Below are 18,564 nucleotides of genomic sequence, written 5' to 3' on the forward strand. Positions count from 1 at the left end.
ACACGTTTTTGCAGAAAGGAGGAGATATAGCTCGACATATTTTCAAAAAGGCTTTCTCTGGCCGAAATAATAGGCCGCCCTCCTGGCTAGGCTGATTTTTGTGTATCTACGGAATCAAGTACATAATTGGTTTTTTTTGGCTAATCATTCCTCAATAAAAATATACATCTTTTGTTTAATAACCCTTCATTTCTCCATTCTTTTAACTCTGAATGATACTGGGACTTCACTTGTCGCATACTCTCCCAGTTACTCCTGACAGCATTCCTCATCGGTCAGTTGTTTGTATGCCTTCATTTTGTACATCTCTAAGGGCCATAACACAATATTGCCTCTACTTTTTTAAAAAAAATATATTTTATTGATTTTGCAAATATAGTAAAGAACATACATCTGCCAAATGTAGCAAACATTATACTTCCCCCATTCCCTCCCCCCCCATGTTCGCTCCCAGCATATAATATGTCATTCCTTGGGCATCATAGTCTTTCCAAATAAGAAACCTGAACAGATTTGGTTAGTTGTACATTTATGTAGTAGGGTCTTCGTCAGTATCTAATTCAGAAGCTGCACGCAAATTGTCTGAGGTTGTTTCACCTGGATGTTTGAGGCAATCTAACAGTGTGTCCCATTGTCTTGCCATGTCTCATGACCCACACGCTGCCTCTTGGTGTAATATGTTTCCCTCTGCCCATTTTATTACTGCATTCTGCCACCTTTGTATGTGAGGGCCCCCAGCGTCCTTCCAGTGTATCGTAATTTCTCTTTTGGCCAGAATTAATGCTAGGTCAATATATTTATTGGTTGTTTTTTTTTTTGGTATGAGAGTTGGGAAAATCCCGTAGTTGTGCCGCCAAGGGGGATAGCCCCAGCATTCTGTCTGTAACTGCAGTCAGATTCCTGAACACCTCTTCCCAGTAGGGCACGATTGGACAGTACCACAGCATGTGCTCTAATCCTGCTTCCTGTTCTGAGCAGCGGGGGCAACCTCCACCTCCGGTAGCATACATTTTTGCTATTTTATGGGGGGTAAGATATGCTCTGTGATAAACACAGAGGTTAATCAATTTGAAGCGAGCATTCCTTGTCACTGAGTGTATGTGTGTAGTGATTCTGGCCCATCTCTGCTTGTCTATAGGTGTCCCCAATTCTGTCTGCCATGTCAGACGGAGTTTATCAAAAGGAATGGAGGTGTCTTTGTGTAAGGCCCTGTAAATGGCTGATATCGCGCCTCTCTCTCCTCCCTGTGAACAGCTATTCCGGCAGCCTTAATGTATAGTCGGTTCATGAGAACCTAATTTCCATGATCTCTTTATAATCCTAATAATTGCGTTGTATAAAAGAAACATTCCTGGGGGACATCAAATCGCTCCCTTAGTTCTGCAAAGGTGCGCAATTCCTCATTTTGAAACAGGCCCCCATGCACTGTGATATTACATGGAGCTAATTTCTTGAACCCTGCTAGGGCCCGCCCCCCGGCATATGTATCAAACCTTCTATTGGTATTTCAGGTGCATATTGGAGTGCTGTACGTGTGCGCTGCAATCTACGCTCCCAACACACCCGCACAGTATGCAATGCTTGTGGGAGCCGCTCTCGTCTCCTTCTCTGGTTCAGTAGCACGTTCAGGAGGGCGTGAAATGACCCACATGAGTATGTTGTGTGTCCCGTTCCATTTGTTCTTCATATAAAGATCTTGTCAGCCATTGCAGCTGACCTGCCAAATAATATATCTCCATGTTTGATGCAGCTAGTCCCCCCTCTGTGGTGGGTTTCTGAAGGGTGCCTAAAGCCAGTCTGTGCCTGCCTGATCCCCATATGAAACTAGTCATCATGGTGTTAATCCGGAGCCCTTCAAAATAGGTTCCCGATCTTGCCATTCGGGGAAGCGGTTCCACTGCAATTGCAAAGAGCAAGGGTGACAGGGGGCAACCCTGTCTAGTGCCCCTGCCAATTTGATATGGTTCTTATATGGTCCTGCCTTTGTGTACTCGAGCCGTGGGATTCATGTATAGCAGCTTCGTCCAACTGATAAAATCTTGCCCTAGTCCCAATCTCAAAATTACCTGCTCCAAGAAAGTGGAGAAGTGTGGCTCAATGGTTAGAGCGGCAGACCCTGAAGCAGAGCTCTGGCTCAAGACCAGGGTTCAAGTCCCGCTTCGGCAGGTCTTGGGCTCAATTCCCCTTGACCAGATAATTCTCGCCTCAGTGCCTAATCTAATTCATGGGTCCCACTCTGCAACTCTGGGCAATAGCTTGCTTAATCTCCACAACGGCCCCAACAGCGCTTGGATGCCTGGCTTCACCCTGGGGGTGCTCAGGAGTGGGCGCCTCACAGGTAAAAGCCAGGAGGGGTTCCATAGCGGTATGAGTACAGCGCCTTGAGACCCTAACGGGTGAGTAGTGCGCTATACAAGTGCTAATTTACATTACATCAAAAGCCTTTTCAGTATCCACTGCTCTAATTGCCACCTTCTGCAAGGTTGGAGATGTAGTGTGTAGGATCGAGACCAGTCATTTTATGTTCTGTGCTGTGCTACGCTGGGGGATAAACCCAGATTGGTCTTTATGGATTAGTGTCGTCATATGGGGCAGGAGTCGGGCAGATAGTTTTCGGCTAAGTATTTTATAGTCCATGTTAAGCATGGATAAGGGGCGGTATGAGTGCACATCCCCCGCCGGCCTGCCAGGTTTCAGGAGTGGTATCATTACGGCTTAATTTGTGGACTCAGTTTGCGATCCCCTGTCCTTCGCCTCGGCTGTTCCAAGAATACACTATAGAACTCCACAGGGAGTCCATCAGCTCCTGGTACCCTTCCTCTTGCCATATTTTTCACTGTGGCTTTAATATCCGCATTCGTGATTGGTTCCGCAAGGTCCAGTCTGTCCTCCTCCCTCAGTCGTGGGAGGTCAAGGCCATCTAAATCATTTAGTGGGGCGGAGCTCAGAGCCTCCACCGGTGGGGCATATAATTGAGAATAATAGCTAGTAAACCTGGTGTTTATTTCACTCTGCTCATATAGACGGCAACCTGCAGCGTCTTCAATCTCCATTACCAAGGCCTGAGGCCTCAGTGGAGTCGCAAGCCATGCCAACAGTGATCCCCCTTTATCTCCCTCTGCATGCTGTCTAGATAAGTACCTTTTGTAATCAAAACGGCTCAACTGTTCTGTTGCCGTTGCAATTTTTTCTTTGACATCTGTGAGTAGGGGGGCCAGGTCTGGGTTATTGGGTCTACGATGTTCAATGACTCTAAGGAAGTCTTCATATTTTTGACTATCTTGGTCTAGGGTCCTACGAACCCCCATGTTCTCCGCTAGACACTTACCCCTAATGACCGTTTTGAATGTCTCCCCCTCAATCGCTCTGGAGGACGCCGTTCCCGTGTTATAATCAAATAAATCCCCTATTGCAGCTGATATGGCGGTTTGATTGCATCATCTTCAAGCATTTCTGCTCTGAGATGCCAGTTTGGTATACGCAGTTTTTCTCTGTGCCATGTTAGTGACAACGACAGAGGATTATGATCTGAGATTGTGCGGCATAGGTACTCCGCTGCTTCAACTACACTCTGTATCTCAGGGGAAGCAAGGAATGCGTCAAGACGCACGTGTAGGTCGTGTAGTGTGGAATGAAAAGAATAGTCTCTGGCTGTTGGATGGAGGTGCCTCCAACTTTCAATAAACCTCCACTGTTGCTGCCATTCAGAGAACAGTCTAGCCATTTTAGTAGTTTGGGAACGCGGCGGGTGGGGGGGTGCGACCTATCTAACTCAGGGTCTGCAGTACAGTTAAAGTCTCCCCTATCAGAGTTGCCTGTGTGAAGTAGGGTCCCAGTTCCCGGGATAGTGCTGTAAGAAAAGCTCCCTGTTCCTCGTTTGATGCATATATGCCCCCCTATTGTAATATCTCTACCTTCTAGTCTCCCAGCCACCAAGACATATCGCCTCTCCTTATCTATGAATTTGTGCGTCCTCCGGAAGGGCACCCCAGGACAAACCCATATTAATACACCTCTAGCAAAGGCTGAGTAAGTTGTCGCATATATTTGGCCACGCACTCTTCACGAGGGCCCTGACCTCCTGTTCTAAGAGGTGCGTTTCTTGTATTATGGCTATGTGGACTCCTCTTCTCTTAAGCTGATTGTAAACCTTATACCTTTTACACATGCCGTTCAAGCCATTAACATTCCAGGTAATTATTTTGTAAGTCAAGGAGGAATCCATAATGTATAGGTGTGGAAAGTTATGTTGTTCTCACCCCCCTCCATAGCAGTGTGGGGCTTATCCAATATTGCCTCTACTTGAAGTTTTTTGATTAGATTGTGATATAACCTCTGTTAATTCTTTTTGCTTGATTTGGTTGTTATTTTGTGCAACTTTTTTACCACCACAACCCGTTCACTGAGCACATCTAGGGAGTCCTTGGAAGATATCAGCATAAAGGTCAAAGTCGGTTTGAATGAGGTATCCGCTTCCTCATACACCTCAAGATTCAATGTATCAATTATTAGTTGCTCCTTAACTCGTTCAGATATGCTTGAAGTCTCTTTCTCCAGTTCTTGGAGTTTCTGCATCAGTTGTATATCTTAGACTTTCAAACATCCGTGCCCTGCTTTACTGCCCGGTTCATGAGTGGTATTGCGCTTGAGTATCTGTATCTGTTCAACGGCGAGAGTGAAAAAATGAAAGTGCTTCTGAGAAAAAGGAGAGGAAAAAGAGAATGGTATGAGCAAGAGAAGTCATGTAAAGGAGATTAAGTATGTGAGACGAACAAGTAAGTGGGCCTTGTGAGGAAAAGGAGGATTTGAAAGAGGGAATGGAATGTGTGCATGAGTTTGTGAGGAGCATTTCATTGTGAAGGAAGGATGTTCATGTTAATAAAAATGACATGTAAGAGGACTGTGCGGGGAAAGAGTGTCTTTATGAAAAGGGTGTGAGGAAAAAGGTGAGATTTTTAAATATGTAAAAGGAGGATGTGAGAGGTGAAATGAGTGTATAAGATAAGATAGAGTGGTGACTGTCTGGAATCGTAACCTGGTAATCTTCAGGTAAGTGGGAACGATACAAAGAGCAGGGGAATCAGAGAATGGACAGAAATGACTAATTGAATGAAAAGTGTGAGACAGGAGAGTATGTGAGATACTAAACGAAGGTCGAAGATTGAGAAGTGAAAGTGGGAGGTGCATGCATTTAAGAAAAGGAAGGCGGTTAATGATAAAAAAAAGATTTCAGCAGTATAGTTGTTAGAAGAACAGACATTGTTAGTCACTTAAGAGCAGGGGTTACTTTTGGGGACGAGACTAATAGATGAATGTGTAGACTGCCACTACCAAGGGGTGGCATTTTTCAGTATAAAGTTTAAATATGGTACCGATGCTGGGGTAGGTGGTAGACAAAAATGTACCTTAAACTAAGTTTACAAGTTTATTTATTTCATTCCTTAATTAAAACCATACATGAATAACGGTACTTCAAAACAGTAATATAAAGTACACTTATTAAAATGCTTCAATCAAGCCAAGTAAAAGATGCAACAGTGTGGCATGCAGTAAAAATGCATAGTGCATTTTAAGTAGTAGCCCTAACAAGGGAGATACACCTGTGTTTTTCACCTGCAGACATTTACGTGCGACATTACTGACCTTGAAAAATGGTACCTCAAGAGCTGAGGGACTTGTAAAGTCTCAAGGGCCAAATTCGGGCTCTTTCATTTATTTAACATGTTACCAGTTGAAACAAGAAAGTTTATTAGTTAACTAAAACCAATTGTCAACATTCTTAAAACCTTCTTTGAGGAGCTCCTTATCTGGGTACACAGCACAGTATGGAAAGTGCAGTGCGTGATGGATGCACGACTGCTATATGTAAGCCTTAGCTGGAGGTACTTTGTTACAAAGGCCTTCCCCTTACACATGCTGCTAAGGGCCTAGACCGTAAGCAGCCACTATTACCTATGTCTGGTCTGTCTGAATGTTTAAGGTGACAAATGCAAACACCTGCAAGGAGTGGCATGCCCGATTGACCCGAGGATGAGCCGCAAAGAACCAAACGGGGGTGGGGCGGAGATAATGCTTGTTTATGAATCACAGGGAGAGCTCAAATAATTCCTGTTGCCCACTAGAATTAACTAGATGTACAACCGTTCATTGCGAGCTCTTATCGGACGCCCGCTTGAACTAAGGATAGCAAAAATACTTGTGCTGGCATCAAGTTGTGTAGACAGAGGGAGTAGTATTGGAGCCAGGCAAGAAATAGAGGAGATATTTGAGAGGCAGAGAATGGTAACTGTGACATAGGTGTGTAGTGTGTGATAGATTACATTTGAATAGTTACATAAATGCATATATCTTTTATTGTCACTTTAAATGCTTCTCAGAGCTTTGAATGAAATGTAACTGTCTCCATATTCCTATCAAAACTACGTAAAACCCCATTATGTAAGAGATTAGCATATGCTGCATCTATCAGAGCCTGTACCATAGTAATTCCTAGAATTAATATAATGGGTGGCTGAGAAATAGCAGAACTCTTGCTTATCCAGATGTACCTCGCACCACCATTCACACACTGTGCATAGAGCTATCCATCCTTTCATACATCCCTGTGGGAAACTTTTTTTCTTTCTTTTTTGTTTTCTCCAGAAAAAAATATTCCCTCTAAAAAAACTCATTTCCTTTTACCCTCACTTTTTAGGTTGGTGTTTCTACCCTGGATTTGCTCCTCAAAATATTCATGCCAGTGAATCTTTTTATGAGTGCAAAACCAACTTTTGCAAATGTAAGCCAAATGTAAATGCAGAAATAGCCCACATTTTGACACTGACCAGATTTGCAGAGTTTATCTTGTCACGGAATATAAATGTCAAGTCATTGTATATAGGGCTTCGTATACACTCACAGTTATAACAAAAATAAAGAACTGCAACACAGTGAGATGAAGTGATCTGCCCAAAAATTACACTGTGTTGTCAAGTAGAGAATGTCAAACTAAGATCAGTGTCCTTGATCCTCGCTAAACTATTCACTGGACCAGAAGTTGAATCTGTGCCCTGAAATAATGCTAATTATGCTGGAGTAATTTACATTTAAGTTGGGTTTAGACAGCCTTTATGGTAGGGTTGGTATCACACTGTTAGAGGGTGTAGTTGAGTAGTTTAAGGTGAATCTCCCAGATTACCGTAGAAGGAACGTGTTTTGGTCTTGGTCACCCCCTCTGGCAAACCCTGGGGGTGCACTGTGATAGTCTTTGTTAGGCACTTTTGAGAGGGGTTCTAAATTGTTTTGCCAGCTGTAATTTTGCACGTATTTGTTAATTTTGTAATTATACGCATTATTGTTCGTTGTTTTATGCACACTTCAGTAGCCCTGTGTTTGTTACAGTGTCGAGCCAGTGGTAAAAACTATAGGCCTTATGAGTTCATTGGAAAAGGTTATGTGAGGTTCAGTGGGTTAGGTATCTTTATTATGAGCACTATGACAAAGCCAACAGGCCTGACTTAATTCATTGTGTAAAGCATGTCAAAGAGGCAGTAGACTTTTAAGAGTGGATTGTTATTACACTGTGCTAAAGTCTGCAGATAGGAATTTGGTCACACACAATTTTACAGATTACTATAGTAGGCAAGGCTTTTGATGTTGGTGATCTACTCAAACAAACCTTGGTAATAGAAAATTTGAACTATGATAATACTTATTACGTTCTCTTAGGAAGGATTTAATATTTATTTTTATCACGGTTGTAATTTAGTACATATTTGTAATGCTATCTTTGTATAGCTCATGGTTGGTGCAGTAGGCCTGAGTTGGATATGGCAACACGCCAATGATAAAGGCTACATGCCGACAGTTATCCCAGATGCCATAGGTCTGATCTATTATGGAAAGTTATTATAAAGGCAGTAGGCCTCATATACTATGAAACGGATCGGTTAAACCCATTAGCCATTTGAGTTTGGATTTTTTTGTTGACTCTTGGACCCAGTTCATTTTTTTAAACCACATTTTGCTGCTTGCTAGCCATCTGGTTGAGAACATGTACAGGGATTCAGGACTTTCTTGGCTCTCTCATTTTCAGAGGCATGTTTCCTGAGTGTTGGATGACCAGAAACCCAAATACTGTGGCCAACCAGCATGGAAACTGAAGGGAAAGTGTGTGTTAGTTTTTTTTTTTTTTTTTTTTTTTTAATACATAAGCAATGTATTCTGAGTAAGAAAATATAGGTGTTTCCACACAAGCCACAGCAATGCCGGGCGACCCAGGGCACTACTACTGCTGCATGCAACACCCGTAGAAATAGAACATATTTTGTTTTTTTTAAACATAGTATTGACTTTGGCAGTCCGTTCTAGGTAAGAAAATGTAGAAGCACAAGCTACAGCACCTTGGACTTCCTCATGTGTCTAGTTTTTTTTAAGTGGCTCGGCCTGACCCAGGACATGCATACTGTAACCGTTCCTCATGAAAATGGAGTGGAAATATATATTTTTTATTTTAGACATAGTTTTGATGGCAGAACAAGAAAAAATATAGGAAAGTCATACAAGCCAACACCACCATGGATCCACCTGAATGTCTTGTTTTCAGAAATAGATATGGTTGCTAGGTTTCTTTGGGTATAGTCGACCTAAGGACTCAAATATTGCTGTTTTGCCCTACGGGAAGTTAACATTGCCTGCATATGGGTGCAGTTTTAGGTCTTTCTCCTTCTATATGAAAAGCACACCCATGTTGGGCATAATTTTAATCAGGAGAAGTCCGAGAACGCTGAACAGTATAACATTCGTAATTACATCAAACATGCCTATTTGTTTTTTGTGGGTTGTCTTCTTCTCTTTACTATGTAAATCTTCACCTGCATAGTGTGGCATGCTTCATCATTGAGCCTTCCCCTCTAGCAATGAGGAACATCCTTTTATTATGTTGGCTGTCATTTGTAGAGCTGTCACTGATGTCAAGTCATTACAGTTGGACCTTTTAGTATGATGGTGACGTGTGTGATTGTAGGATAAACTATGTGAGTAGAGTTAGATGTAGTGATCCTTGTGTCAGTCCTACCCTTACCTACTGCCTTCTGCCTTCACTCAAAATCTCTTTGTTACCTAGTCCAGACTAAGCTCTGACTATCTCCTCATACCTTTGTCTCAATGTGAGATCTAGCTGAGATAGTGCAGTTGGGCCGACAAATCTTTAGTAACTCCTCTACATGGCAGCCTAGACAGACTCGGAAGGCCTTGTATTTCTTGCATATTTAGAATACTCAGTGTCTCAGAAGGAACCCTTCTCATGTAGAATTTGACTCCTGACTGGCTGTTGTGACTGCCAAAAATCCATGCAACCTTTGCCAATATGCCCCTTCTTGTATGGCCTGGTATAAAGTTTGTAGTTGTCGGAAGGCGTGTTGTACAAGAGGGCATTTATACTTGAGTTACTACAAACACATTGGGGATCATTTATAATTGGTAAAAAAACAGTTATGGATTATGGTAATTTGTTGGGTAAAAACTCTGTCTATAATTTTTCTGTGCTGAAAAAACATTTTCAACGGTGGTGTGCACAAGTCAAAAATGACCCATTGAATGCATTCATCCATGTTGCACTTCAATACAAAGCCAGATACTAACTCTTGAACTCAGTCACATTTGCAGAACCTAAATTTTGTGCACCCCAAAGTGAAGCAAGTCTGAAGAAACAGACGTGACGTAGGTGGGCACCGGGGACAAAAATATCAAGCCTCCTGCCTTCTTACTTGATGAGTATAAGCTCTGCATTCTCAATGTTGATGACTCATGTTTTCTGTTGAAGGAATGCAATCTGGAAAGTACTGATCTTTCAGTCTTGCAACATCCTCTACAACAGATGAAATGGTAATCTGTCAACAATAGCATGTGTATTTTACAGTGCCAAATCGACCAGGTGGATAGGACAACTGCTTGTCTGAAGTACAGGAGTTAAGAGTTATGTATCGACCAGCTGACCCAAAACCATGAAAGGGAAGTCCTTTCATTTTGAATTATAGTGAGCATAATTTAAACTCTATAAGTTTGGTGCAATGGAAGGCTTGCTAAAGAAGATTCTGACAAGTTACTTTGCTGGTGGTTCAAATTGACCCACACACAGGAAAATGTCCTCATGCCCAGGCTGGGAAATCTTTTAGGAGGTACACCGCTGAAAAGAAGAGCAACTTCCCTTTCCAACACTACCAGTCCTTCTTACTGTAGCTCTGTGCTGGTGGGGAGGGGGAGGTATAAACTAAGCGCCAGGGAATAACTGACTTTAACGAAAGAGATAAAAGCTTCAGCTCCTCAGACAAGAATATTATTTGAAGAGACATAGTTGGAAAGCGGAGTCTTTTCAGTCCTCCGAAAGGATTCTAGCTGAAGGACAGTGATTGCCAAACACTTGTCTTTCAAGAGGGCCACTAATGACCTACCAAAAGGCTCCTTAGTCAATAATTGGTATTTTACTGCAGCCCCACAGCCAGGATTCTTTTTGTAAGGGCACTGGATGGGTGCTGCCTTGATCACTAAGCTGGTATCCTTTTGGGAGGGGCAACGATGGAAATGTGAAACACTTCAGTTTTCAACAGTGTCTCTCCCATCTTCTTATCAGCTTAAGGAGTGGTGTTGTTCCCTTGGATGTTAGTCCTATGTACAAAAATAATTGTGCCCGTCATACAACCATGAAGTCTAGTGGCCTTTTCGCTTCTACAGACACCATAGTGGAAGCAGGGGTATTTGGCACCTTAAATAAGAACAAAGAATTTCGCTCTTAGTTGCCCATGGGAAGCAATCTGCACTTATGTTAAGCTACCCGCCTGCTCTTAATCTATGGCCTCCTAGTAGGTTAATTTGGGGTTCTGTCCTACTGAGCAGGAATCCTTTTAGTAGGGGCAGGGGGCACTGTTGAAAAGAGAAGACTCTTCTCAGGCTATTGGTGCCTTTTACATGGCATCCTTTGCTCAGGGTGTGGTATTATTCCTCTGGACTCAGGCTGCAAAAAAGAAAAATGCTATCTTCCGTTTTATGCTGGTATCTTGTGAACTTTTCCCTTGTCAGGGAGAGTGAATCGATAGGGAAGAATGGTGTTTTTTGCCACCTCGTCCCCTAGGGAAGAGAGAAGGTAAACAAATATTTTGACCTTGTGGTCTGATGGGTCCCTTTGAAATTCTCTGATGGCATAGTGTAAAATTCCTGCTAGGGAACGCGGCCTGGTCGTGATCTGTAGCTGCCATCCTTTGTGAAGGAATACCATTGGAAAGAGGAAATTCTCTCCTTACCAGTGTTGCCTCTCCCGTGCTGTAAAATGACCAGAGCAGGGGAGATATTTCCATACATGCAGAGTACGAGATTTGCGTGTCTCGGGTCCTGTCTTCCTCCCAGATGAAATTGGTGTGCCTTAACAAGCTAACCTCATCATTCCAAGGCTGTAGGAGCGGTGGCTAAGACAGACACTCTTTTGCATCAGCCCTTGCTGGTGGAATAAAAGGAGGAATCCTTTGGTGCAGGCACCTAAGGCTTTCACCCCGATTCCAGTTCTCCAGAGAGAGTGCATTTGAAATACATTTTAAATGTGTGTGGAGTTACCCAATTTTTATCAGGCTAACAAAGTGTATATCCTTTGTAAAACATGGATCAGGTGAGGTTTCTCTTTAACACTACAGTTGAAATTGTGTTTGCAAGTTGATGCTGCTCCTAGTTTTGTTTGCTTCCACTAAACTAGTTTTTCTAATTCTTAGCCTGCATATCAAAATCTACGACAGCGAGTAGACAGCTTTGTGTCAAACCACTTAGCCGGTCATACATGGAGTCCTCATCTCAACAAGAACCAGCTGAGAAACAACATCAGGCAACAAGTGCTCAAGTAAGTCAAGCTTATTGTATCAAACAGTGAGAATCAGTAGATGAAACAACTTACTGTAAATTTATAAAAATTCTGACCTGAGAAAGCAAGCAAAATAATATCCTGTTCTGTGACTAATGCAGTTTTTATTAGATTGTTATTGTTTTAGTAGCAATCACGTCTGCTACTGACTTCTTACACATCATTGCTTATTTCTTTCTTTATGTAACCACACTACCAAACAAGTTCCATTTCACTGACAGGAACAGAATTGAAAATACTTTTGTCTCTTAATATTCATTAGTGACCTTCACCTTACTTTTAGCTTATGAGGATAAACATCCAGTGAATCATCTCTTCATTTTTATTTGTCTTTTTACCACACATTCCAGGGTCTGTCGTTATTCGCATTTCCCAATTCCCTGTTACTTCTGTCCTCCTGGTAGTTTTTTCAACTTTTCTGTTATGCTCTAATTTTGCTGATAAGTTTTGCAGCTGCAGTCAGCACTTTCAGGGTCATCATAAACACATATTCAAGCCCCCATCTATTTCAGTTTTAATACAGTGCTAAACTTCCTGTTCTTCTTAATTAATTTCCTCAGTTCCTGTTTGCCTGTTTTCTTTCTTTCCTTCCACCGATGAATAGGTTTGTGTGTGTGTGATTCATATAGAGCAAATACTGAATTTCACATTTGCCTTCACACTTCTCAGATCCTCTACATCTTTAGGAGTTCTACAGATTGGCCTCTGATCCTATATTGTAATTTGAAGGTTAACCAGTGCAGTCCCCTAGCTGGTGTGTACATTTAAAAAATACTGCACTATAAAATCAATTTAATACCCCACCTTCTAAGGAATATAAAAGGCTTTACTGTCCTAGAATTCCCATCAGTGTCAGAGATTTCAGATTTTACTTTATAGCACAAGGGTGCCAGACACACACTATACTTTATTTACGGTAATTCATTTTGTTTCTGAACCTTTTTGAAGGTAATTTTTTTACTGCACTCGACTTCCTGAGGACATCGCTCAATTGGTTCAGCCTTTTTCTAGAGGCAGGAATGTTACCATGACAAGGAAAGAGTTTCCTCAGCTACTTTTAAACCACTAACCTGAATTACTTTAAAACAATGCAGTGCCTGTGGTGGGAAGAAAACTTAAAAACATGAACAAACAGTTTGTGTGGTCTTCTTACATACTGTTGAACAGTGTGTCATTTTGAGATACTGTATGGGATGTCGCATGGCCAAGAGAGAGTTTGCAAGCTAGACATTTTTGGTAAGATAAAATAAGCTTTCCCTTCTGTGCCCTTTCTCAGTAACAGGCCCAGTGCCAAGTACACAGTAACATCCTTGGTGGCCACTCGGAGAAGCAGCACCAATATCGTTGCTCTCTCTCCTGAAAGGCATTGAAATTTACAGTGATATCGGATGACAAGGGCCTCACCAGCAGCCTGTCCCATTTCCATGCATCTGCTGATGTCAAAGAGTCTATCCACTGAAATTGTGCCTCAGAGGCCCTCATTGTCACCATAGCTGCTGAGCTAACTTTAGCAATTGATAGCAGCTCCAGTATCAACAGAATTTACAAAAAGAAAAGAAACAAACAACTCCTTTACGTGGATCTGGAGAAACTCATGGTAAGGCTTTAGGAGCACAATCACTATATTTTCAGAAAGAGGGCGTCTTTCAGCATTGTCTGATGCAACAACTTATGGCAGTTCCTCTTCCTTCACTATTGCAAAGACACCTACAGACATCAGTGTCTACAAGATCAACTTTCTAAAGCCATGTCTTAATAATTATTAAAGATATATATTTCTCCCAGTTGTTCCAAACTATAAAGGAATGGGGTTAAGTAAGGATGGCATTAGGGGTACTAAGAGGACAGTGAGGAAGCTTATCCCAAAATCCTTTGTCCTACAAATAAGTGTATCTGTTATTTTTTGCAACAATGCAGCAAATACCTATAATACCTTTGGTCCGCAACCTCAGAAAGCCTACCTTGGATTCATTTCTCACACCAACCCATGTGAAATTAATGATGACAGGAAAGAAGAGTAATTCACCAACTGTTCATCAAGTCATTTTTAGGCCGAGCGCGCAACCACTTTGACCTGCTGTAAGTATTGTGTGCTTTTAACCACGCCCACCTCATGCCCATCACTTTCACTCGTTTGCAGGCTTGCCTTTAAAAAGTCCTTAGATGTCATTGGTAAATGGTTTACGTTTGTCCTGCCTTTGGGCGGTTATGTTACCATCTTGCAGACTGACCCTGTTACATGGAATGTTGCTGATATGTTTTGCAGTGGATGAACTACTTTTTTTCTTTTCTTTTGGCACTCTCCTCAGGCAGCAATGGCGCTTTGCAGTTTCATACAGCACAAACTCGATCAGCGGTATTGGAGAGCTTTGCATGACTACCACATATGTCCCAGTATTTATATTGGCTCTCCTTCGCGCTGTGGTTTTCATAGAGCGCAAACTTGTTTAAATAAAAAATATTTGCCTTTCTGTTGTGTACCTGGAGTCGGTTCCAACTTGTATTACCTAGGCAACCATGTGATTCCCACAGTGATGGCATGACTGAGGGGTTGTATGGCAGCCTTTGTTTGTGACTCTCTGTTAAACATACTTTCTACACTCGTAGATGCACTGCGTTGGATAGGTGTGGGTAGTATAAGACAATGAGACCTTTCAGCGTTTAGGTGTTATATTAAATGATATTGCTGTTTTTTTTCTATTCGAGTGGCGCTTCTCAGCATGGCGCTGTGTTCTCATTGCGATGATTCCTGCCCTTACAGCCTTCCCATCCCTGTGCATTGACTTATTCTGACTAGGGGAGAAAAACACCTTTTAAAATGCAGCCAAGTGCTTTGTACTGTTAGCTTGTCTATTTTAGAGTGAACGCAGTGTGTAATTCCGTTTGTGCAATGTGGTTTCATCCTATTCAAATATAACTCCTTGTGCCCTCGTTTTTTTTACACTTGGTGAATGTCCTGTAGCACGGAATGAGGCATCATGTAGTGTCGCGTAGGCTCTCATTATTCTAATGAGACTACTGGATTTTGAGCGTCAGAATCGCCTGCAGCGTGGGAGACTAAGTCTAACCCACTCCGTGTGACACCTGTCGCTCCAATCCGGGTTTTGCTCCGGCTGACTAGCAGCACCTCATCTCTACCCAAGGGTAGGGATGACTGGGTAGCTGAGCGCATGACATACTTAACTTCTCAGGGAAGTCGTGGTCACGCAGGTCTTGTCAGTTTCTCTCATTTACAGTTCTGTCTCATATATAAATGACAAACAGAGGCAGTATATGTTTCAATAATGGGTTTAATAAAACAACTGCATCTTAGATAGCAAAGCGTGAGCTGCAATAACCAGGACGACACAACATGACAGTATTGAAAATTGTGACTAGAAGAGTGAAGCATAAGAACAACGCTATCATATTGTCTCTATAGTCAATGGACTAGTTCCTACCTAGGTTAGGATAGAGCACAGCATGTTAAGCTCTAATTCTGCCCTTCAGGTTCCCCTGGGAAGACATCAACCTCCATACCTGAGCAAAGGCCTGCGGTCTGCGTTAGCATCTGTAGCGAAGCATTCAGCAATCAGCATACAGTCGTGGTTCCCTGGCTGGAATCTCCCAAAGAAGTGTTTTTATAATAATACAACTGATGTTCTGAGAAAATGTCCCTACGTAAGGATGTGTGTTTTCTACGAATGTTGGAGACTAAACTTCCACCACGTTCACCAGCAATGTACCGTGCTGTAGCCTTGGGAGAAGCACAGAGTAATCAAGAATGTCTTGTTTGAGAACAGAGTGCTGGCCTAGGCAAAAACAGTTAGATGGACGGAAATAAAACAAGACTGTAAAAATGGTTATTGTAACAATAATAAGACGAAGCTGAATAAAATATTTCTGATGGATACAACTACCTGTGGATTCCTCACCTAATGAATACTCCCATGGCGCCAGCATTCGACGGAAATCTTCTTCCTAGTCTCTGCACGTCGACGAGGACGTCACTCTAGCCCACGCAACGCCGTCTGACGTCATACAGGCAATAAGAGGTCCTCGACGACGTGCCGACGTCAGTTCCCTTTTTTCCGTGCATTCGAAACGGTTATCTTCGAGGGAGCAACTGTTACTCTTGCGGTTACAGTGTATATCTTGTTGCGTAGTCTTTCGCTGTGGAAATAATGTCGCAGAGGAAGTCTGGATTTAAGCCTTGTCGTGAGTGTGGAGGCAAGATGTCGGTGACGGATCCTCATTCCGATTGCCTTTGGTGTTTGAGCTCCGACCACGACGTCTCGACTTGTGATTCATGTCAGCACATGAATCCAAAGGCCCTCAAGGAACATGAGGCGAAGCTTCTGAAGATCGGCGCCGATCTTCGACTTCGGCGGAGGCATTGTCGACTCCGCGTATTGAGCAACGACTTCATTCAAGGAGACGTGCTCTCCGTGTATTGGAAGTGCAGGAGTACCAACGAGCCCTAGAGGAAGGAGAGCTAGAGGACTCGGGTGATGGGCTGCGTGGACTGGAGTCGGCCAGTGGGCTGGACACTTCCCCTGAGTGGGACCTTTCGTCCCCGGGGGAATATACTGAGGAGGCTGCTTCCTTTCATGCAGTGGTACGGAAGGCAGCTAGTTTTTTGGACCTGCCTTTGCCGGTGGTGGAGGCAAAACAAAACCTTTTGACAGAGGTGTTACATCCGGCCTCAGCCGCGGCGGAGCCTCTGTTACCATTTAATGACGCTCTGCTGGATCCGGTGTTAGAGGTGTGGAAGAGGCCGGCATCTTCCCCAGCAGCTCACAGAGCCGTGGCCAGGAGGTATCGGACGGCTCCGACTGACCCTGGTTTCCTATCTAGGCACCCTACGCCGGAGAGCTTGGTGGTGCAGGCCTCCTGTTCGTCCAAGTCAGCGCCTGGTTCTTTTCCGACGGTGCCTGGGGACAGAGATTCAAAGAAGCTAGAGGCGCAGTCGAAGAAGATTTTTTCATCCTGCAGTCTGGCGTTAAAAGCCACCAATGCAGACAAACTGTTTGGAGCTAAGGCTGATTCGGCCTTGGAACGTTTTAAAGAAAGCAGGGCCACGGCTAAGTCGTTAGGGCTCCAAGCTCCTTCTTCCACGGCCTCTTCCAGATTCTTCAGGAGGTTTCGTGGATTTGGGCGTGGCTCTTCCTCCTCTTCCTTTCGGGGGAGATATCAGCAACCTGCTTCTTCCCATCCCTATAGATCTTTCAAGGGGAGAGGTAGGGTCCGCACCAGAGGAGCCTCTCAGCAGCACTCTGCCTCTTCCTCATCCTCTGGCGGGGTGCAGCAGGGGAAGCAGCCTTAGGCTTCCACCATTTCCCACTCACTCCTCTCCTGTAGGGGGAATATTACAGCATTTTCTCACCAAATGGAAGACTGTTACATCAGACACTTGGGTTCTCAGTGTTGTGGGAAAAGGCTACACCCTTCCCTTTCGGGAGTTCCCGCCCCTCATCCCGCCCCGCCCTTCGTATTGTTCAGAAGAACACCTCCTGTTGCTAGAACAGGAGGTGCAAGTCCTCCTTTCAAAGGGCACGGTGGAGTTGGTCCCGGAGCAGGAAAGGGGTCGAGGAGTTTACTCAAGGTATTTCCTGATTCCCAAGAAGGATGGTCGTTTGAGACCAATTCTGGACCTGAGGATCTTGAATTGGTTCCTCAAGCAGGAAAAGTTCAAGATGCTGACCCTAGCACAGGTGCTTTTGGCGTTGAACATGGAAGACTGGATGGTGTCTGTCGACTTGCAGGATGCTTACTTTCATATCCCGATACTCAAGTCACACAGGAAGTATCTCCGGTTTGTGGTGGGATCGCAACACTATCAGTTTGCGGTCCTTCCGTTTGGTCTTACTTCAGCACCTCGAGTCTTCACGAAGGTGATGTCGGTGGTTGCGGCAGAACTCAGAAGGAAGGGGATAGCAGTATTCCCTTACTTGGACGACTGGTTGATCAAAGCCAAGTCCCCGGAGCTTGTGTCGCATCATCTGCAGTCAACAACCCAGTTGTTGTTCGACCTGGGTTTTTCGGTGAACAAGCCCAAATCTCACCTAGAGCCCTCTCAGCGCCTCCTGTTCATAGGGGCAGTACTGGATACAACATTGGGTCGGGCCTTTCCTCCGCCTCAGCGGATTCAAGATATTCAGGATTTGGTTCCAATGTTTCGAAATGGAGCGGTAGTTCCAGTCCTCAAGGTCCTTCGTCTGCTCGGTCTTTTTGCCTCCTGCATTCTGTTGGTCACGCATGCTCGCTGGCACATGAGGGCTCTTCAGTGGTGCCTCCGAAGGCAGTGGTCTCAACACAGAGGGGATCTAGAGGGTACTGTCAAGATCTCCAGAGATGCTGCTGTGGATTTGAAGTGGTGGATTGCAAGCAACAATCTTTCACAAGGAAAGCCGTTCCAGCAGTCGCCACCAGTGGCCACAGTCATAACGGATGCTTCCACTCTAGGGTGGGGAGCTCATCTGGGGGATCTGGAGATCAAAGGTCTTTGGTCTCCAGAGGAACACAATCTGTTAGAGTTACGGGCTGTACGTCTGGCTCTCAAGGCCTTCCTCCCTTCCCTTCGTGGTCAGTCGGTACAGGTCCTAACGGACAATACTACCACGATGTGGTACATAAACAAGCAGGGAGGAGTGGGGTCGTACCTTCTCTGCAGAGAAGCTCTTCGACTATGGTCCTGGGCAAAG

At 43.8% G+C, this 18,564-nt stretch overlaps 1 protein-coding gene across 1 annotated transcript in view; it reads left to right on the plus strand.

Annotated features, from left to right (window-relative positions):
• BOD1L1 (biorientation of chromosomes in cell division 1 like 1) overlaps window positions 1–18,564 on the plus strand; it is a 301,369-nt gene that overhangs the window by 26,809 nt on the left and 255,996 nt on the right. The window contains exon 2 of the mRNA XM_069202707.1: window positions 11,736–11,860. Within this exon, the coding sequence (XP_069058808.1) occupies window positions 11,736–11,860 (125 nt within the window). The remainder of the gene's footprint in view (window positions 1–11,735; window positions 11,861–18,564) is intronic.

Source organism: Pleurodeles waltl, chromosome 1_2 (genome assembly GCF_031143425.1).
Source record: "Pleurodeles waltl isolate 20211129_DDA chromosome 1_2, aPleWal1.hap1.20221129, whole genome shotgun sequence".
Taxonomy (NCBI): domain Eukaryota; kingdom Metazoa; phylum Chordata; class Amphibia; order Caudata; family Salamandridae; genus Pleurodeles; species Pleurodeles waltl.